The following is a 22,865-nucleotide window of genomic DNA, read 5'->3' on the forward strand; positions in this document are numbered from 1 at the left end:
AATCATTCATATGGTGAACACCTGGTAACCGACATTAACAAGATGCATATATTTAAGAATATCCCCATCATTCCGGGACACCCTTCGGATATGATATAAATTTCGAAGTACTAAAGCATCCGGTACTTTGGATGGGGTTTGTTAAGCCCAATAGATCTATCTTTAGGATTCGCGTCAATTAGGGTGTCTGTTCCCTAATTCTTAGATTACCAGACTTAATAAAAAGGGGCATATTCGATTTCGATAATTCAACCATAGAATGTAGTTTCACGTACTTGTGTCTATTTTGTAAATCATTTATAAAACCTGCATGTATTCTCATCCCAAAAATATTAGATTTTAAAAGTGGGACTATAACTCACTTTCACAGATTTTTACTTCGTCGGGAAGTAAGACTTGGCCACTGGTTGATTCACGAACCTATAACAATATATACATGTATATCAAAGTATGTTCAAAATATATTTACAACACTTTTAATATATTTTGATGTTTTAAGTTTATTAAGTCAGCTGTCCTCGTTAATAACCTACAACTAGTTGTCCACAGTTAGATGTACAGAAATAAATCGATAAATATTATCTTGAATCAATCCACGACCCAGTGTATACGTATCTCAGTATTGATCACAACTCAAACTATATATATTTTGGAATCAACCTCAACCCTGTATAGCTAACTCCAACATTCACATATAGAGTGTCTATGGTTGTTCCGAAATATATATAGATGTGTCGACATGATAGGTCGAAACATTGTATACGTGTCTATGGTATCTCAAGATTACATAATATACAATACAAGTTGATTAAGTTATGGTTGGAATAGATTTGTTACCAATTTTCACGTAGCTAAAATGAGAAAAATTATCCAATCTTGTTTTACCCATAACTTCTTCATTTTAAATCCGTTTTGAGTGAATCAAATTGCTATGGTTTCATATTGAACTCTATTTTATGAATCTAAACAGAAAACGTATAGGTTTATAGTCAGAAAAATAAGTTACAAGTCGTTTTTGTAAAGGTAGTCATTTCAGTCGAAAGAACGACGTCTAGATGACCATTTTAGAAAACATACTTCCACTTTGAGTTTAACCATAATTTTTGGATATAGTTTCATGTTCATAATAAAAATCATTTTCTCAGAATAACAACTTTTAAATCAAAATTTATCATAGTTTTTAATTAACTAACCCAAAACAGCCCGCGGTGTTACTACGACGGCGTAAATCCGGTTTTACGGTGTTTTTCGTGTTTCCAGGTTTTAAATCATTAAGTTAGCATATCATATAGATATAGAACATGTGTTTAGTTGATTTTAAAAGTCAAGTTAGAAGGATTAACTTTTGTTTGCGAACAAGTTTAGAATTAACTAAACTATGTTCTAGTGATTACAAGTTTAAACCTTAGAATAAGATAGCTTTATATGTATGAATCGAATGATGTTATGAACATCATTACTACCTTAAGTTCCTTGGATAAACCTACTGGAAAAGAGAAAAATGGATCTAGCTTCAACGGATCCTTGGATGGCTCGAAGTTCTTGAAGCAGAATCATGACACGAAAACAAGTTCAAGTAAGATCATCACTTGAAATAAGATTGTTATAGTTATAGAAATTGAACCAAAGTTTGAATATGATTATTACCTTGTATTAGAATGATAACCTACTGTAAGAAACAAAGATTTCTTGAGGTTGGATGATCACCTTACAAGATTGGAAGTGAGCTAGCAAACTTGAAAGTATTCTTGATTTTATGAAACTAGAACTTTTGGAATTTATGAAGAACACTTAGAACTTGAAGATAGAAGTTGAGAGAGATCAATTAGATGAAGAAAATTGAAGAATGAAAGTGTTTGTAGGTGTTTTTGGTCGTTGGTGTATGGATTAGATATAAAGGATATGTTATTTTGTTTTCATGTAAATAAGTCATGAATGATTACTCATATTTTTGTAATTTTATGAGATATTTCATGCTAGTTGCCAAATGATGGTTCCCACATGTGTTAGGTGACTCACATGGGCTGCTAAGAGCTGATCATTGGAGTGTATATACCAATAGTACATACATCTAAAAGCTGTGTATTGTACGAGTACGAATACGGGTGCATACGAGTAGAATTGTTGATGAAACTGAACGAGGATGTAATTGTAAGCATTTTTGTTAAGTAGAAGTATTTTGATAAGTGTCTTGAAGTCTTTAAAAAGTGTATGAATACATATTAAAACACTACATGTATATACATTTTAACTGAGTCGTTAAGTCATCGTTAGTCGTTACATGTAAATGTTGTTTTGAAACCTTTAGGTTAACGATCTTGTTAAATGTTGTTAACCCAATGTTTATAATATCAAAAGAGATTTTAAATTATTATATTATCATGATATTATGATGTACGAATATCTCTTAATATGATATATATACATTAAATGTCGTTACAACGATAATCGTTACATATATGTCTCGTTTCAAAATCATTAAGTTAGTAGTCTTGTTTTTACATATGTAGTTCATTGTTAATATAATTAATGATATGTTTACTTATCATAATATCATGTTAACTATATATATAACCATATATATGTCATCATATAGTTTTTACAAGTTTTAACGTTCGTGAATCACCGGTCAACTTGGGTGGTCAATTGTCTATATGAAACCTATTTCAATTAATCAAGTCTTAACAAGTTTGATTGCTTAACATGTTGGAAACACTTAATCATGTAAATATCAATCTCAATTAATATATATAAACATGGAAAAGTTCGGGTCACTACAGTATTTGGCAAGCAATTGAGTGGACGTGCGGATATTTGATATGGAAGAATCGAAATCAAAAAGTTTTTTCGAATTCATCATGGAGCGGTCCTACGGGTTTAATGGAAATGCACCTCAAGTCTTTTGAATGAATTTCTAACCGCATGAAGAATAGAAGATTAGATTGGCTATGTTGGATCTCGAATTCATGGTCTTGTCTTGTGTAGCGTAACATTTTTGTAGTTGCTTCCTCCGCAACTTTGTTGTAATCGAGTTTCGTGTTTTGTGTGTTTCATTGTTTCGCTTTCTTTGTCGGTCTCATATCATTGTACGAGTTTCCCCTCCTTAGTGGGTTTGCGCTAATTTATTCTTGCTTTTCGAAAAGAAAAAAAAACTTTGGTGGGTACATATAAGCGGGAACATAAAACAATAACATGTACAAATAAATAATTATATATTATATACCCATATCTAATAGACAAAATGAAATGAATAGTACTATTCCTTTTTTCACTTTTCGCAAACTTAACCTCCCAACTTCTATTAAAATACAAATCGACCCCCACTTTATACTCTTAGTATAATACAAAACTTAACCCCCTAACTTTTATTAAAACACAAATCGAACCCCCACTCCCCACTTTACTAACTTTTTTTTTTTTTTACTAATATTCAATTTTCACAAACTTAACCCCCTAACTTTTATTAAAATACAAATCAAACTCCCACTTTATACATGTATTTTTTTCAAATTTCACAACTTAACCCCCTAACTTTTATTAAAATACAAATCGAACCCCCACTTTACTAACTTTTTTTTAAATAAAACCCGAACGCTAAAAGAAGCAACTTTCACAAAAGGAACAACACTTCAATGTTAGATGTCGAAAAAAATTCTTTTTTATAAAATAGATCAAGACTTTTTTTAACTCGCATTCAAAACGGAGCCCCCGACGCGAAGCGAGGCTCCACAACTAGTTACCTCTAAAATACAAAGTATTTATTGTTTAGAAAAGCAAGAAATGTGACATTTATCAACATAACTAATAGACAAAACACTATTATACTATTCATCAATAGTATTAGGGGTATTTTTGTAATTTTGCTTTTTTTTTTTTTTTTTTTTTGTTAATTGTCTTTTCCTTTCTCTTCCTCTGTATTCTTTTGGATTCACATCCACCTCTTCCGAGGTTCCAACAGCTCCATTTATTCTATTCTCTTCCCATCGCCTCAAATTCTTTCAACCGATGCTTAACCTTCGAACCCTAATTTCAACCTACCGACCTTTTCTGCTCTCCCATGGCTGATTTTCTACTCCAAAGCGATCTTTTCAAACCCTAATTTTCTACTCCACAGCGACTCCTTTTACCATTTTTCTACTTCAAGCGATTTTTGTCTGCTTCCTGCGGTAATCTCTTCATTCATTCTAGCAATTATAGTATTTTTTCCTGTTAAATCTACAAATTAAACAATGGATTTTGCCATTTTAGGTTTTATTTTTGCTTTAATTTCAAATGAATCGATTGCACCTATGTTCTAATGCATTGATTGCATCTATGTTCCAATGAATCGATTGCACCAGAGTTAGAATCAACGACTTCACCGTCAATTGAAGGAGTTGGTTGCTGAATGTAACCACCATCGCCATCGTTATCTCTGATTTTGTTATCGTAAGGTAAGTTTTCCCTTTTAGTTTGCGTATTTGTGAATGGATTCTCACTCTTAGTTTTCGTTTGTAGTTTATGATCCTTGCTAATTGATAGTGGTAAGTGGCTATTTTGTGTTTCATGTTTGTCCTAATGTACTTTTTTTTTGGCAGAAAATTTGAACTACGTGGGCCACAACTAACAATTTTAAGGGTTTGTACGTATGTGTCTGTTAATTATAGCTATGAATGTTGATAACTTTATTGTTGTTTGTCTGATAGTTAGTCATATGAGTGTTGATATTCAATGCCTGTGTATGTCTGTTAATTTTAGCTAATATATGTTAATGTCTTTGCAGTTTGCACACCCACTGAAGAATTCTACCACTCAATCTTGCCCCGTGCTCATTGCTTTCCGAAGCCTTTTTTTTTTATTACTTACTGCATGTTTTAATCCTTTTATCGGTTTTTAGATATAAGCAATTTTATATAAATAATAGATAATCAAAAACCAAAAAGCACTTCATGTTTTGTGTATATTGTTTGTTATTTTCTCAATTTAGGTCTACTAGCATGTAACTATATGAGAATGTACTAATTTGGGTTTTAAGATTCGGGTTTACTACAATGAAATATGAAAACCCAAACCTACGAGTTATGTTTTCGACCTGAAAAGAGAGGGTTTTTCGTTGGTTTGTTTGTTTTAGTTGATGTACACAATCAGTGTTTTTGAAAAACAAATATCGACTTTTTCATTTTGTTTTATGCAGGAAGCAAAAATTCATGCATGTGTGAATCTGAAAAAAGCTTGGCAGAAGCTCAATCAAGAAAGCTTGAGGTAAAAAGCCACAGTCGTTTTTTTTTGTATTGTTGTGAAGTACCAAAGTAATTAACAAAAGTTTCCACCTAACTATGCAGCTCCTTAGGGATAACCTCACTTTCTGCCATTCTTCTTTTTCAAAGGTAGTAAATGATAATGGCAGGTATTTTGTTAAAAATAACATTCTTTATTTTAGTGATAATTTCTTTTGTACCATTTATGCAGGATTTTAAAATTTTTGGGTACATTGTATTCAAAGTCCTTCGAACTGCAATGTTTTATGTGAGTGAGCTAACGCTACTATGATGTGCAGGAGATTTTAACATGGTACCTGATAGGCATCTTGGAGCTGCTCAAATTGATGGACTGCATTTTGACCTTATACCTAAGTAAGAAATGCATATGATCTTTGTGTAATTGAATACTTGGGGATTTATATGTATAATTGATTTTTTGGCTGAGGTTAGGAAGGGAGAAGAAAAAAAAGTTGCTGAAGAAATATCAAAATTTTTACCCATTTAGCAAACTTAGTTAGTTTACAATTATTTGTCAAGGTTTTTTTTTTTGACAATTTTTGTGTCATGGAATACTGGTCTCCTACAGTATTTTGGCAAGTTTTTTTTAACAATTTGTCAATGTTATTTCCGTTGCACCTGCTCTTAGACATAGTAGTGATGTTCTCATTAAAATGTTTTATAATTTTTCATATCAGTTTAGTTGGTTTAGTTTAATAGATAGTGAAAGGTTACTCTTTGACTAAACCTGGGCGATACTTTAAAGATGGATAAAGTGTTGTTTATGTTATAATGTATATGATTGTGGTCCTTTGGAATTTAAAGTTGTGTTTGGTTTTTTTGTTGCGATTAGGTGAAGGAGACTGTCGTTGTGGGAGATTTCATTATCGACTATTACTTCCTGTAAGCCGTGTGCTGAAAGACGCTTTGGTACAACCTCAGGTAAAACCCTCAGTATATATGGAAATATATGTGCAAAGAGAAATGAGAATTGAGGTATAGAATATATAGATAACATGAAGCATATAGATATGTAGTTGATGCGGATAATGAACAAGAATAAGGTATAGAATTTATAAAAACATGAACTATAGATCTATGGTTAATATGGAAAGTGTGTGACTCGAGACAGTAAAAATTAGAATACTAAAAGACAAGTATAGATAGGCATGTAAATGGTCATAAATTTGAATATACCAATGACTAACATAACTGCATTTGGTAGATATAGTTCTCTTTTTTTTCATTTTGTAATCCCCGAAGTATAAGTTGTTGTATATATGATGCATATATGTTTTTGTCATAGTGCCTGAGTGAACACATGTTAATGGAATGACTTAATTGTACCTGTATTATTTTTAGTGATGGTAGACATAACCTGAATATGATCTGTATTATTTTTAGTGGTGGTAGAGATAACCTGAATATGATATATTGTAAAAATTTTGTGTCTATAATCTACATGTTCATGATTTTTTGTTATTTAGCCAAAAGGCAGGTTAAAAAAAAGGTTACTTTCTTTAATGTATATTGTATGAGATCATGTTTCTTTCGGTTGATTATGAAGGGTGTGGGTGCACCTCCGGTTTTGCAGGTAGTAAATATGGTCATGGACCCATCACCAGATTGATCATCGACCAGTTAAGGTACTCGAATTTCACAAGATTGGAACGTTGTCCGCTGTTGCTGATATTCTCCGTTCCCAAGAGTCGTTATTACCCTCTGATGTTATAGCAACAAGTTTTCGTTAAAGGTGATTTAAGCATTACATCTTGAAACTTTATTTATTGTTCTTCAATTCATTTTTGGCGGTGTGTGTTTATTTTCCAATCCGCTAATTCAATTCAATTTGAACTGAACATAAAGTAAAAAAACCATTGGTTTCTATTGTTTGATGCACAAATATTTGTAAATTTATTTACTGATGCAAGCTGCATCGCCCGAGTACGTGCAGTTCTAATTCCTAGAGCATAACACAACGTATGTAAAGGAGCCTAAGGATTTGTTCATGTACCGCAAGTATAATTTCTTGAACATAACTATAGTTCTCTTCGTTTACTATGTTTGTGGAAGTTTCTAACTTTATTTATGTAAATTGTAGTTGTGATGTTATTTTCTGTACACTGTTATTTGCTTACAGTTGAACAAATATCTAATGAGTTTGCTTTTACTTGCTATAGTATATGATGAAGCACGCACTGTTTATCCTATGTACCCATAATACATGTAATCATGATTGCAATAGCATCAGCTACATACATTTGGTGGAGTAACTACTTTATTGACTTGGATTTGAAATGTTAAATGATTTGTACATACATCTTATTCTAACGGCCGATTTGACTTGAATTACATTAATAAATAGTACAATTACCAAAAATCTTAACGAAAACATGTATATAAATATTCGATGCCCTAATGATTTGAATATTTGATCTATATAATATCAGCTAACTTCTAATGCTTGACGTATGTTATTAATTCAGTATGTAATGTATTCTGTGTTATTACAGTGAGTCCTACTAATCAATTTGTAAAATTAAACGTTCGCTATAATCGAAACCCTACTATCTTTTCACAGACCCGGCGTTGTCATTATAACAATCTTAATTAGTATTTGTACATACAATGCTTCTATATCTAGCCACAACATAACAAAACAATAGACAATACACCGACAATCAACATAACCGAAGCAACGCGAGGAAGGCTAACTAGTTTACACTAATACCAACATGGTGGGAGCGCTACAGCTCTTCTTTGTCCTTCTAAAATTTCGTCTTTTTTATATGGTTCACATTTTTCTATCATATGTATGCTTTTGGCAAAAGAAAGAAAAAAGTATCATTGAAATGAGAAATATTCATTTGAATCCATAAATTAAGTTGAGATTAATGAGAGCGCGATATGTGGCGTGAAAATCACATGTGATTGGGAAAAAAAAATGTCAAAAATTTTTTTACGAAAAAAAAAAATTTCGAATTTTTTTTTCGAAATTTTTTTTTTCAAAATTTTTTTTACAATCACCCGTGATTTATTTGCACAATCACATGTGATTAAATTGTACAATCACATGTTATTGGATTTGACATGCATAATCACATGTGATTGTAAAAAAAATTAAAAAAAATAATAATTTTGAAAAAAAAAAATTTCGAAATTTTTATTTTTTAATTTTTTTTCCCAATCACATGTGATTTTCGCGCCACATGTCACGCTCTCATTGGTCTCTTGGATTTCAAGCAAGTTAATGGATGTAAAGGATTACAACTCTCGTTGAAACATCTAAAAATTTAATAGAGATACAAATTCAAATGAAGATTTGATGTCAAATAGCTACTTTAATTAGTAAAACTAATTCAAAGGGACTAATAACTAGGGGAGGTTAAAAGAAGACTATAGTTGAATTCAAAGGTACCTTTCGCACATTGCGTTGCGAGATAGTGGAATGAGGTTTTACCGCCTATGCTCTCGGATTAGATCGGGTTTCCTCTTTGGCAGTAGTTGAGAGTGGATTATGCAACTATGAAAAATAAACGTATATGTGATTAAGTCACCCATGAGCAGGGGCGACTCTATGTTATGTCCCGTGGGGTCACAGGACACCGCTAGTTCGAAAATTTTTGGTAGAAAATATCATTTGAATTGTATAGGACACCACTAAATTTAAGTGTAGGACCCCATATATTTTTTGAATTTATTTATTTTTCTTTTAAGATGTATAGGACACGACTAAATTTAACTGCTCGGACACTATATATTTTTCGAATTTGTAGTTTTTTTGAAGATAAACAACCACAAAAATGGTATTCAAATATAATTAGTATTGAAAAAAAAAAAATTTGGAACCCCATTAGGTTCTCATCCTAGAACCGCCACTGCCCGTGAGTGATCCGTGGTGTTCAAAAATAAATAAATAAATAAATAAAATAGTATCAAACTAATCGTAACTTTTCTGAACTAAAGGACTATAAGTGAAAATTCTAAATCATCGAAAGACCGTTGGTTTTTATCATATATCGTTTGAGAGGTGCGGTTAACGCGCTCAGCTTTAATTCCGATCACCCAAAAAAATTGTTCATTAACTTCATTTCACAATTTCATGTCCTCAACAAAGAAATCAACAAATAACGATATCATAATTTCGAGTGTTTAATAAGCTTTTGATTTTATCAAATTAATATCATTTCATCTAATAATCTCGATGGCTTCGATTGAGGGGAACACCGGTAGTTGTAGAAAACTGGGTGGAATATCGGATGTTCTTGCGATCGCTTCAGATCTAGGTTACTCACGGTTTCGTCCTCGTCCCTCTCAGGTACATTTGTTTTCTCTAATTCTTATTTTTAATTAATTGATTTGGCATGTGATGTTAATATCTTGTATTGTAAAAGGAATTTAGAATCAAACTTTTAATAGTGGTGAATACTTTATTACATACTGAAGTTCACACCAGTTATTGAATATAATTAAGTAACTCGCTGTAAATTAAAGTATTTGTTATCACTGGTCACATGTTCGAAACTTGAAATAGCAGTATGCTTGCATTAGACGTTTACAAAATTTGTTTTTCTGTTTTGTAATTAGGAGGACCTGCAAAATGGTGATGAACTAGTGAAAGTACTGCACGAGCTTATCGTGGTACAAAGAAAAGTTGCAAATCTTCATGTGGAACTTCGAGGTCGGAAGGTGAATTTATTGTGTCAATTTTTTTTTTTGTTATTATTAAAATGTTTTTTGTGCTACTTTGTTCTTTTTAACGGCGGTTAGGAGTTATTGATGCGGTTCGAACGTGATGTCGGAACCCACTCACCAGATCATTTCCCGTGTACTTATTTTCCCGCACTCATTTTGAGTATTGAAAAACTTAGTTAATCGCTTCATACTTATGAAGTCATGTAGTTATTGAGGATTCTAATCGTATATTTCGGTTCATAATCTACTGAACATAGTCACATACTATGCTTGACAAATAAGTTCTTTTTTAATTTTTTTAATGGAATTTTTTGTTTCAGGAAGATATGAAAGTCGCACACTTGACACATGTGAGTGAGATGGAAAAAAAGATTGAAATGTTAGCAAGGATCATTAGCATACTGAAAGGTTTTATCCAGAATAAGGTAATGCTGTTAGAATTAGTTGAATTGAAATTTAGAATTCATAATAAAGATATGAATGTTGTTACTGACTTACAGGATCGTATTATAGCTCGTCTTCAACAGCCATTTCCATTAGAATTCATTCCTGTCGAAGCCGAATATCAGGTTAGCTCTAGATCTCTAGTGATACGTGAGTCATATATTTAGGTTTTTTAACTAGTGTACCTGTTACAAGTTTATTTAACAAAATGTGTTGATTACCCAAAATACTTTGAAAATTAGTAGAGTTAAAGTTCACATATTCGAGATATATAAGATCCTATGTTGATTTTTTCTGTATAAATGTTCGACATCAGTTTTGAACCATTTACTTATCAATGGGCCGATTCTGGTTATATTACATCTCTAACGGGTCAACTGTCAAGCGGGTTAAATAAATCTTAGAAAGAAAGTGGTCAAATGGGTTCAACATATGTCATTTCTCTAACGATATCATTTGTGTATCCAAATCTGTAATAGTGGATATATGTATCTTGGTCAAACCCAACTCGACCATCTATGAGGTATTGAGGTAACCATTTTGACCCTTTAGCTAGCATGCCCATTTTAGCCACCTAACTTCCAAGATTATTGAAGTTTATGCTAACAAATTATTTCATTTTGGGTGTTTTTCCTTGAGATAAAACAGAAAGAATTTTCAGAACTATTAATGCATGCTGCTAGCGATTATGGCACTCTTGCAGCGTCAGTATCTGATCTCCACTGGACCCACAACTTTAAGGAACCGCCTTCAATATGGGCAGTACGTTTACAGAAACTGAAATTCTCCCTTTTTTTTTTAACTTTAAAAGAATATGATTTTACTATAATTTTATTCTTTGTGTTATGAGCAGGAGATGCTTCGTCCAATCTCTGTAGCGTTGGTTTCATGTACCAGATACTTCGAAGCAATGTCAGCCATGAGAGAATCTTTCACGAACCTCCAAAAGGCTAGGCTGATTCCTTCACAATCACTGAGTAAAGATCCTTCTAGAAGAACTTCACCATCAGGTTCTGAATGTATGACTCCACATTCATTGGGACATGTATCGAGCTCTGATGATTTGGACCCACCAAGTCCAAAAATAGGAGACGAGAAGCAAGAAGGGGAAGATGAAACTAATTTTGAGGTGGAAAACTAGGCGGTTGGTAAGTGAAATACAGTTTTGTAACGATTCTATTGCAGATCACTACTGTTGCTGTTCAACAATATGATTATGTAACTAGTATATGTGACATTTTTAGCGAAAATAATGTGTTAATGACGTAACAGGTCACATATCGTATCTTACAGATTAACATATAAAAGCAAAGCGAGTACATTTCCTCCATTTTAAAGATCAACAGATTCATGTAACATCTCTTCAAGCCTTTCTAACAAAAATACAAAGTATAAGTACTTCTTTGCTAAGGAAATAATGCTAAATATTAATAAGCTAAGTATAAATCTATGGCGCTATATCATGTTCGTGTCCCAACTCGATCATGACCCATCATCGACGAATAGGTGAAATTTAGGGTAACGTTCATTTGTCAACGCTATCATCAAATGATGTATCCTTGATAATTTTTTGGAACAAAATCAAGCGCAATATTGTAATTTGTACCCTCTACGATTTGACAATCAAAGTCATCATCATCAATCTTTAACCATGTTTGTGCATCATCGTTCGGTACATATCTTTGATTTTGAGTACCATCAAACTCTTGTTCATAAAATTCCATATGAAATCCAAATTCCTTGCACATCAACTCTTCTCCAATCCAATCAGCACCGAGATATACCTCCTTCAAATCATAACTTGATGGAAATATTCGTTGTTTGTTGGTAGTTAGATTGATGCTGTCTAGTTTCACAAGCTTATCGTTGACCACAAATGCAACTTGATCATGTTCTGCAAATCGAACTTTTTTACTGCTCTTATTCTTCTTGCTGCTACTGCTTTTAGTACTGTAAACTTCAGGTCTTTTTGACTTACGTTCATCTCCATTGATGGTAACAAAAGTAAGCTTCTCAACTAGGATTGAGAATACAAAAGTAGCAAAAGCAGCCATGAAAAGAAGTTGTACTATCTCCATTTTTTATTACCACTTTTTCTTTTGTGTTAGTAGAATGATATTATTTGAAAAAATAGAGTATATATAGATAGAGGGGAAAGAGTTCAAATGAGCATTTTAAAATTGGATGTTGGTTGAGAAAGCAAAGAGCCAAGTGCCAAGCATATATATATTCTATGTATTGTCATAAGAATCAAAACAAGAATATTGAGGTTATTTTAAACACATCTTAAATCTTTCTAGTTTATTTATATCATCAAAAATAGTAATTAACCATCCCAAATTCCAAAATCCCAATATAGCCTAGTTGGGGCGATAATAACTTCACAAAAGTTCTCATGTTTGTTTATATATATTGAGGTGACCAGTAAAAAAGTTGAAAATGATCACCAAATTAGTTCGCGATTAGACTATAGTTCGCGATTAGACTATGTACGTCTGGGTAAATATAATTGTTTTTAATAAAAAAAATATAGAGAGAGATGGAGATTATAACATCATTTGAACACATATTACGCTAGTGATATTAAGACTTTTTGACTCGTGTAAAAATAATCTAAAATACAGAACATGTCTTAAACAAAGGTTATAGACTTGCAGCTTACAAAAATAACCAGACGAAACATAATCTACTATTGTTTACTTGTTTTAGTTTACTTACTGTAACATATAACATGCGTTTGTATGGACTTTACTATGTTTGCCTTTTGTTTCATGCGAGTGTTTTTACTTAGTTGGATATTATATCTAATGTTACTATCAACAAGCATATATATTAAAACTTGCCGAATGTCACTACTCACTAGATGGAAAGCAATAGTTTAAACTTTCACTTGTTTCCTGGTAGTTGCATATAGTTTTTTGCCTTTCGTAAGTAAGATATTATAAGATCCACTAAATGTCAATTTGTTATAGAAAAATAGCTTAGTAAAATCAGCTAAACTCATACTCATCCAAGACTCCTCATTTTATTAAAAAATAAAATATAAAGATGCTTATACTATTGACGTAGTGTGCACACCATAACAAAAAATCTATACAACCGCTTATATACAAGCCTACAAGGTCACACACAATGGACACTTAGATATCCGACTATATGTATATATTGTATATACATACTAGTTTTGTGAGCGCGTGCGTTGCACGACATTTATATATATTAGTAGTCGATAACGTTAATATTGATAGTTATCAAATGTATAATACAATTACAATAAGAATTCCTTTATTAAATATAACATTTGTATCGAAAACATTAGTATTGAATACTAACACATAGATTATGAGCCCGTAAGTTGGAATCATATTAACTTCAAATGACAAATAATCGATAAACATCAAACATTAGCCGATGGTCTCGACCTACGCATAAGTGTTTACCCGATGGTCAAGTCCATCGGCCGAAGGAAACTCACTAACGGCCGGAGGTCTAGAACCATCGGTCGAGGGTCTTATATGAAATTTCAAAACTTGAATTTTTAGTAAATATCCATTTTATTCACCTAAATTTTTAGTAAACTTCAAATGAGCTACCACCTAAAGGTGAGAATTCTAAACCTAGCAGTGTGCCAAAATATGTTCCCCAAACCGTAGACAGAATGTGAAGCAACATGTATCATCACCCCCACCAACCAAAAAGCATACCACTCCACCTAGGAGACATTTTTCACCTCCTAGAAATCAATATGATAATCCTACTTGTTTTGTTGAAATTAAATGTTTAATTGTTGGATGTCGGGACACCGGGTTGCTAATTGCAAAACCTCTAATTGAACACCACATAAGAAGATTAATCTGAGTCCTAAATGTACTTTTAACAGGAAATCATCTTCACCTGTGTCAAAAACACCTTCTGTAAAATCAAATGATAGTAAAGGTTTCCAAACTAACGATTATTACAGGAAACCATTACCTAAAAACACTGTTTGAAGAAGAAAGTCAGAGGGAAAGGGTGTTCAGAACTCTGAAGGTCCATCTGGATCTAAAGGTCAATGGGTAGAATTGTTAGTAGTTGGTGTTGATGGGAAACCCACTGCCATTAGGGCATAGGTTGCCCTCTCGAACCAATCTCCTAATGTTTTTGTGCAGGTCGCCTACAATCCACGCTGTAGTACATGTATTGTTGATAGTGGGGCGTCCAGGCACATGACAGGGAACTTGTGTTTACTTTCTAATGTCAAGGTAGTAGATGGTGGACCGGTTTCTTTTGAAGGAGATGAGGGTGACTATATTACTTCGCAGGGTGTGATCGCCAATGAAAATGTCGGCTTTGATAAGGTTAATTTTGTTAAGCAGATGTCGAACAATCTGCTTTCTGTTTCACAGGTTGCTGACAAAAAGTACACAGTTGTTTTTGATGATAAATTGTGTTATATCTTGAGAAAAGAATTTATGATGCCGGAAGACATGATTCTAATGACCGCTCCGAGGTGCAAAGATTTATATATTCTTGATATGAGAAAGGCTCATGTGAAAGCTGCTACAAGTCGTCAGGCCTTTGTATCGAAAGCTACTGAACAAAGAAAGGGAAACAAACAAAGAAATCTCATGCATCCAAGAAGCATCATTCCATAGATGTTCCTCTAAAGTTACTCCATATGGATCTTTTCGGTCCTATTAATCGCAAGACTATCTCTGGGGATTCTTATTGCTTGGTTGTTACAGATGAATATTCTCGTGTATCTTGGGTTGTTATGTTGAAGCATAAGTCTGATACTTTTGAACACATCAGACGTTTGGTTTTGAAGCTAGAAAGTTTATACAAGTTGAAGGTGAGAATGATTCGTACCGATAATGGTACCGAATTCAAGAATCAACAGATGTAGAGTTTTTGCAATGAAAAGGGTATACAACAGCAGTTCAGTCCGACATAAACTCCACAGTCAAATGGTGTTGCAGAAAGAAAAAACAGAACACTGATTGAAGTTGCAAGAACCATGTTAGCTGACCCATGTTTACCCATTACTTTCTAGGGTGAAGCTGTGAGTACAGCTTGTTATGTGATGAATCGAGTGCTGGTAATTAAAGGACATGGGAAGACGTGTTATGAACTGCTGCATAAGAAAAAGCCTAATATCAAACATCTAGAACTGGAGATTACGTGCACCATCATATTTGACGGGTTTTCTAATAGCCGTACAACGCACGGGCTCAAATGGAACTCCTCAGGTGTGAGCTTGAAAGAATGACTTGACTATTTTTAGACCAACTGTCTTTGCTGGTAGTACTATGTACAATTTCAAATCCAATTATTTTTTATTTGTTTAGCTTGCTTAATATGTTTTTAGAATTCAAATGAAATAGTCATTATTTGATTAGTATGTTAGTGTAATATTAAATGAATTATTAAAGTTTGATCAAGTTAATTAATATTGTACAGTTTTTTACCTACACGCACGAGCTATAAAACCTAGTATATTATATATATAAGAATAATAATATCATTCTCACTAATTTATGGATATGAAGTTACAAGTTTTACTTTGGCTCATTATAACATGTCCTACATAAATTTTTTCCCCTCAAAATCAATATTAAACAAAATTAACCATGACACGTAATTTCCAAGTTATTATATAGAGAATGCGATTTTGGTTCCCCAGTAAAAGAATGTGAAGATGCATGCACTTATTTAGTTAAAAGGAAAAACGGAGTTAAAAAAGAACGCGATAATTTAGTTAGTTATTATATAGAGAATGCGATTTTGGTTCCCCAGTAAAAGAATGTGAAGATGCATGCACTTATTTAGTTAAAAGGAAAAACGGAGTTAAAAAAGAACGCGATAATTTAGTTAAAGAGAATGCACGTTCTTAACCCTCTGAATAGCTTGTTTAATCTTACTAGATGGTTCATCCTTCAAATAGTGAGCATTCTCTTTGACGTATTTATCTGGCATGCTCGGTTCCCCAATAAAAGCACGGAAAGATTCTACAATACAAAACTTGAGAGTTTCAGATTCCCATCTTCCTTCCAAGAAGAACACGCATTGACCACCACATAAATCTTTTGAAAGCTGTTTAATGCCATCAGCTAGCATGTAACACGCTCTGGTTGTCATCTGCCATTCACTTGATAGGCACTCCCTTAAATGTCCAGTGTATCTGAACAAACATAATGAAGGGGATATATATATATATATATATATATATATATATATATATATATATATATATATATATATATATATATAGAGAGATTGATTTAATCAAGAGAGAAAAACTTTGTGGGGGAATTGGGGGGAAGTAATTTTTTTTTTTTCGTTTTTTTCGAATTTTTTTTTTCAGACATCAAGATCACATGAAAATATGAACATTCAAAAAGACACTTTGTGATGAATGTTATTATTTTGGCGGTAAAACGCTCGAAGAAAAAAATGAAAACATTCAATGCATTGAATGTTTTGATTCTGAGTTTTTTTTAAGGGTTTAGAAATTAGGGTTTTGGGTTTAGATTGAATATTTTAACACGAACGGTTTAGAGTTTAGGGTTTAGGGTTTAGGGACTAAACCCAAAACACTAAACACCAAACCCTAAACCCTAAATCGGGCTAAATTTCGAAAAAAAAAACACTTCACACAAGATGAAAACAAAACGATGCAAATAAGCTCAGAATCAAAACATTCAATGCATGGAATGTTTTCATTTTTTCATCGAGCGTTTTACCGCCAAAATAATAACATTAATCACAAAGTGTCTTTTTTAAATGTTCATATTTTCACCTAAAGTTGATGCCTAAAAACAAAAATTCGAAAAAAACGAAAAAAAATTTACTTCCCCCGAAAAGGTGTCCCCCCCCCCCCAAAAAAGGTGTTTCCCCCTTGATTATGACCCTATATATATATATATATATATATATATATATATATATATATATATATATATATATATATATATATATATATAATGTGTGTGTAGGGTTTAGGTAAAATGACTTGATCGAACGCAGATTGCATTGCGATATCACCAGAAAGGTAATGGCAAATTAAGGGTTGCCCCTTCACCATTACCGCATCCGATATCATCAAACTTGCCCGTATCAACAGGGTAGCATCCGTCCTAAATTGAGAACATAATTACATATTATTATTATTAGATATGAATATTGAGAATACAGTACAAGATTAAAATTAAATTAAATGCTAAATGCTAAATAATATATTATTTATTATTTAATAGGAAGAGTTTTGTTGCTTACTTGGTGAGTTGAAAGATAGAATACGTCTGCGTCATCATAAAACGCATCACTAGTTCCATTACCATGATGAGCATCAAAATCGATAATGAAAACACGTTTTAGTCCATGGGTTCGTTGAGCATATCGTGTTGCAATAGATACGTTGTTAAAAATACATCCCCCCATGGCCCCATCTCGAGAGGCATGATGTCCATGAGGTCGTATCAATGAAAAACCAATGGGAGGGTTCTCACTTATTCTTGATGCCGCAACCTGTAAGTAAATATAATATAATTATAAAATTCATATATTATTACATGGCTACAAACTAGCATAGACAGACAGACCTATTACAATTCAGGTTAGGCTATCTTACCACAGCATCAACCAATGATAAGCCTACTCCAGCAGCAATCAACGAATCATTAAGTGTCTGCGTGAATTCATTTCGGTAGTTAAAGTTAATTTTTCCAAATTCAAATCGTACTAGTCTACAAATGTAATACGATCGCTCCAAAATCAACTAATGTTCATATTTGATGAATGTTAATGATTTTTGTTAACAATGAAACTTAAAAATGTATGTGTGTGTGTGTATATATTGCTAAATATATATCTTTTTAACATTTATATTGATGAAATGTTATGCAATTCCCTGCTTCCCTCTAAAAATGCGATTCCCTATCCCTCCCTTAGAATAATTGTTTACCAAAATGTAATTTATGGTTCAAACTCTTGCATCATTTTGAACGGATTAAAGAAACAGGGGAATGCTCTTACTGTGTGGGGAATCTAGACTCTTCAATTTCTAACGTGCCATCTTCTGAATCCTTAGCATCTTCCACCGCCTATATACATATAATATATAAACATATTTACAAGAAACAAAAGACTGTTAAGTAAAAACAAGCACGTCATCAATCCCAAAAGACTATTAGATGCAGCCTCTTATAAATAATAATATCAAGCTTTGAAAGTGATTTTGTGATATTCTTTAACCAAAATCACATAAACTTATAATAACAAGCTTTGTGACAAAATGGGTTTCCTGTATCAGATTGTGATCACGTATTATTCTTGAGTTCCCTAGGATTAGTGGGATCAAACTTGACACATCGTTTTGCACGTAAAAAACATGAAGAAAAAACACAAAATTTATTGTGAAAGGTTGTGCAAGGATGTGGAAGGTTTGCCCTTAAGTTGTGATTAATGAGATCACATTACATCAAAAGTAGTCACGTGTCTCCCTCTCAATCTTTTCTTACTTGTTTAACCATTAATGTTTTAACCGAAGCCTAGTCCATAATATAAAACATGTATTACCTTCTCGAGGAAAGAATAATAAGATCTTGAATGGATACTAGTTATATCTTCCATTGTAGCCTTTCTAATATCTATAAGTTGACTGATCTCAGATCCTCGAAACTGTATGCATGCATACAAACAAAAATTTTGTTTTATCAATCAAGAGATTAACATCAGTTGAATAACTACATACAAAATTACAAATACAAGGGTAGTATCATAACCAGATTGACCAATATAAAAAACGTAAAGTGGAAGACAGAATTATAAAACGAATGTGATGGAGCAAAAAGTCCGATTTACCTCTGGAGTGAGTTTAGCTTTTTCAAGGGCATTCAGAATGTAAGAGATTCTCAAATTATTGTCGTGAGTACCATAAAGTCTCTGGCGATGACCCAAAGCAGGAGCTAAACTGTACATCACCTTTGGCATATCCTCACCATTCGTTTTGCTACCGGCCGGTTTAGAAGCAGCAGCACATGAATACTTTGTCCTGAAAGATAGAAAATACCAGCTACAAACTGCAGAAACACAAGAAACAGAATTATTCAGTTTACACACCAAAGAGAGTCTGATTCTTCATTGTTTTCCGTTTGCTTGATTGCTTGCTTGAAAGAACTAATTTGGAGTACTGAAGATCTATGCTTTTTTTTTTTTTTTTTTTTTTTTTTATATGAAAGAAAGAATATACACGTATGTACTCCTTACATGCTTGCTTATGGACATGAAAGATTAAAACTTTTATAAATTTGTGTCCATGTAAGTATTACTATATATTTGGGTTTTTATCATGTCCAAATAACATCTAGCGAATTACAGTATATTTTTATAACCTTAATATTCATAAATTACAGAATTTCACTCAACTTCAGAATTGAAAGCTAAAGCTCCAAAATTAAAGAGAGTTGCCTTGCTTGATTGAGGACCAATCGTACCGAACTTTATACTAAAGATCTCTGCTTTCTTTAATTAAGAGCTCTGCTGTGCTATTGATCAATTTAGAGTTGAAATCTAGAGCTCCAAAATTGAACTTGTTGTAATAATTAAGGTAAAATTAAAACTTAATACAGAGCGCACACAAAGTATATATACCTGATCGATGATAATGATGACGACAAAGATTATTCATTTTCTTCCAACAAAGAAATTAAGGGTTCTGCACTTCTGCTATGGGAGAGAAACATATAGAGGTGTATATATATAAAATATAAAATATACGGAGTATATTTTTTATTTTAAATACTCCGTATATATACGAGATACGAGTATAGGAGATTAGATTATACATTATCTTAAAATTAAATACAAATAAATAGATGAATTAAGGGCTTTTGACGAGACTGTGATAGGCCCATTACAGGATAACCCATAATACCTTTGGGCCTAAAAAAAAAAAAAAAAAAAAGGTCATAATAACGCATATACAAAACAACTGCAGACATACAATATGTCAAGGCCGATGTCGAGGATTTGTTTTGCTCTAGGTGTGATGTTTGGGTATCCGAGATTTCGGATATGTCTTGTGTTGCTCGTTGTATTTTTCATGCTTTCGATCACAATTTAGTTTCAAGTCATCCGCTGGTTAATGAAGATGTTCTTTGTATCGGGACGAAAGTTAGTAATATGATGCCTTCGGTTCATGTTCATAAAGAGAAGGTGATTGATGCTTTAAATCGACATTGTGATACTTCAAATAGTGGTCAAGTTGAAGATCCTGGGATGGTTTCAGATTTGTGTGTTTCAAACCAAAAGAGTGATTTTCCAGCAACTCCTCCTTTTCAAAATGAGTTGACAAATGGTCCCAAGTATGGTTTAAAATTTGGGTCTGTCGATGAGGTATTGTTATCTGCTACTGGGCCATTGTTTACGCACAACATACCTGCTACTCTTATGGATTCTTCTGGTGGGAAAGAGATTGCATCATGGGTTCCGGGTTCGGTATGTAAGCGAGATGATTCCACGGTCTCAGTTGGAGATGTTAGTGTTGATGAGATTAAGAAGAAAATGGGCAACAGAGGTGATGATATTAATCATAAATTGGGTACTAGAACTCGAGGTGATCAAAGGAATGTTTTAGAACCAATCCAGGAGGTTATTCAAATTAATGACGAGTTAGAGGTTGAACTGTCACATTCAACTAATGTGGATTGTACTAGCTTAGATCATTTGGATAACATACCGTTTGCGGAGAGATTGACTCGTTTGAAGAAGGAGAAGCATAAAAAGAAAAAAGACTTGGTGGCTAAACGTAAGGCAGAATCGAACAAAGATAGGCCTTTACCGGTGTTAATTGGTCGAAGTGGAAGAAGTTATTGCGATTGTGAGGACCCCTCGTGCGAAGGTTATTGTAAATCGTGGTATGTTTTGAATAGAAATGTTCGAAGAGATTTACTTAGCGTGGCTAATCCAAGGTCAAGAAAGAAGGCGAGTGAGGCTTCCACTTCGGGTTCTTATAAGCTTAGAGACATTGATGACTTATATTACGGGACGCAATTCAAAACTTGCTTTTGGGGTATCAAGATGGTAGAGACGGCGGTTCATCGGCAAACGGCAATGGAATAATGTCCGTGGAGGCTTTCGCGGCATTCAATAAAATGATGACACGTTTGGCCGAGGAGCGCCTACCGGGTGATGGATTCGTTAATGTGTCATCTAATAAGACAGAGAATTAGTCGGGAAAGAACATTTTGAAAGAGACGGTTAACGGTAAGTTGAAAAGGGCGGGACCTAGAGTTGATTTGTTGGGTTCGTCTCGTTTACTTTTTCCGCTTATTGATTTCATTTAGTTATTTTGGTTTAGCTACTATTATTTTCGTGTAGTATTCGGATTAGATTTGGTTATGGGAGACTCGTTTATAGAAAGTTTCCTTTAGTTAGTTGTGTTCTAGGTGCGAGCTCTCCCATTTTCTCCCGTTTGTTTGTATTCTCCGTTGAGGGCATTTTTCTTTGAAAAATGACTTTGTTTCTATATGAGTTTTCGTTATTATTGCCCAAAAAAAACATACAATATGTCATTATACACACCTACTATAAAAGGCAACAAGTACAATGTGCTTCGGTCCAACCACGATGCAGTCACGCTCCATGAATTAATAACCAGGACTGTGACGTCCATATATTAATCTGACGAGAAGCACTCAAGTTGGATGAAGAGGCCCATTAAAAAACATTGAAATTATTGTACATACCAAAGAGGCTCAACACGTAGATACACCATTGAAAGCGACCTCGTTTAGCATTCTTAATTGGCTCTTTCCCAAGAAGACTCAAACATTGCCCCGCAATATATATATATATATATATATATATATATATATATATATATATATATATATATATATATATATATATATATATATATATAGGTCGTGGATTGATTCGAGATAATATATATTGATTTGATTCTGTACATCTAACTGTGGACAACTAGTTGTAGATTACTAACGTTGGACTGCTAACTTAACAAACTTAAATTGTTAAAACGTAATAAAACATATTGTGAATATATTTCGGTCATACTTTGATATATATGTATATATTTGTTATAGGTTCGTGAATCGATCAGTGGCCAAGCTTGATTCTCAACGAATTAAGAATCTGTGAAAGTGAGTTATAGTCCCACTTTTAAAATCTAATATTTTGGGATGAGAATACATGCAGTTTTATAAATGTTTTATAAAATAAACACATCACCATTCTTAATTCTGGTTACTCCTTCGTGAAACCTAAACCGCCACCGCAATCCTCACTTACACCACCCTTGATCACAACCATCGATCACCACCATCTATCTCTCCCTCTCTTCCTCAGGAAATCACCGTCATAACCGCCATCATCAACTTGAAATATACATAGATACAAAACATACATCCATACATAAATAAATAAATATAACTTACTCATCTATTCTAACTCTAGTGCTCCACACATTCTCAACAATATTACATTAAT

At 33.1% G+C, this 22,865-nt stretch overlaps 1 protein-coding gene and 1 pseudogene across 1 annotated transcript; one reads left to right on the top strand and one right to left on the bottom strand.

Annotated features, from left to right (window-relative positions):
• Window positions 1-9,441: 9,441 nt before the first annotated feature.
• On the top strand, window positions 9,442-11,517 carry LOC139887954 (AUGMIN subunit 2-like). Its single transcript, XM_071871000.1, has 6 exons — window positions 9,442-9,555; window positions 9,825-9,926; window positions 10,253-10,357; window positions 10,433-10,501; window positions 11,025-11,138; window positions 11,230-11,517. Exons 1-6 carry the CDS (start codon window positions 9,442-9,444, stop codon window positions 11,515-11,517), a joined length of 792 nt encoding a protein of 263 aa, XP_071727101.1.
• A 4,709-nt stretch (window positions 11,518-16,226) lies between these two features.
• On the bottom strand, window positions 16,227-20,459 carry LOC139887955 (histone deacetylase 14, chloroplastic-like; annotated as a pseudogene).
• Window positions 20,460-22,865: the final 2,406 nt, after the last annotated feature.

The sequence above is a fragment of the Rutidosis leptorrhynchoides genome, chromosome 2, assembly GCF_046630445.1.
Source record: "Rutidosis leptorrhynchoides isolate AG116_Rl617_1_P2 chromosome 2, CSIRO_AGI_Rlap_v1, whole genome shotgun sequence".
Classification (NCBI taxonomy): domain Eukaryota; kingdom Viridiplantae; phylum Streptophyta; class Magnoliopsida; order Asterales; family Asteraceae; genus Rutidosis; species Rutidosis leptorrhynchoides.

What these genes read in the sequence shown, in the direction of transcription:
- LOC139887954 (XM_071871000.1), top strand. Translation starts at nt 9,442, where the DNA reads ATGGCTTCGATTGAGGGGAACACCGGTAGTTGTAGAAAACTGGGTGGA. An exon ending in CTGTCGAAGCCGAATATCAG is followed by an intron (nt 10,502 to 11,024) that starts GTTAGCTCTAGA and finishes GAGATAAAACAG; the next exon opens with AAAGAATTTTCAGAACTATT. An exon ending in AACCGCCTTCAATATGGGCA is followed by an intron (nt 11,139 to 11,229) that starts GTACGTTTACAG and finishes TGTTATGAGCAG; the next exon opens with GAGATGCTTCGTCCAATCTC.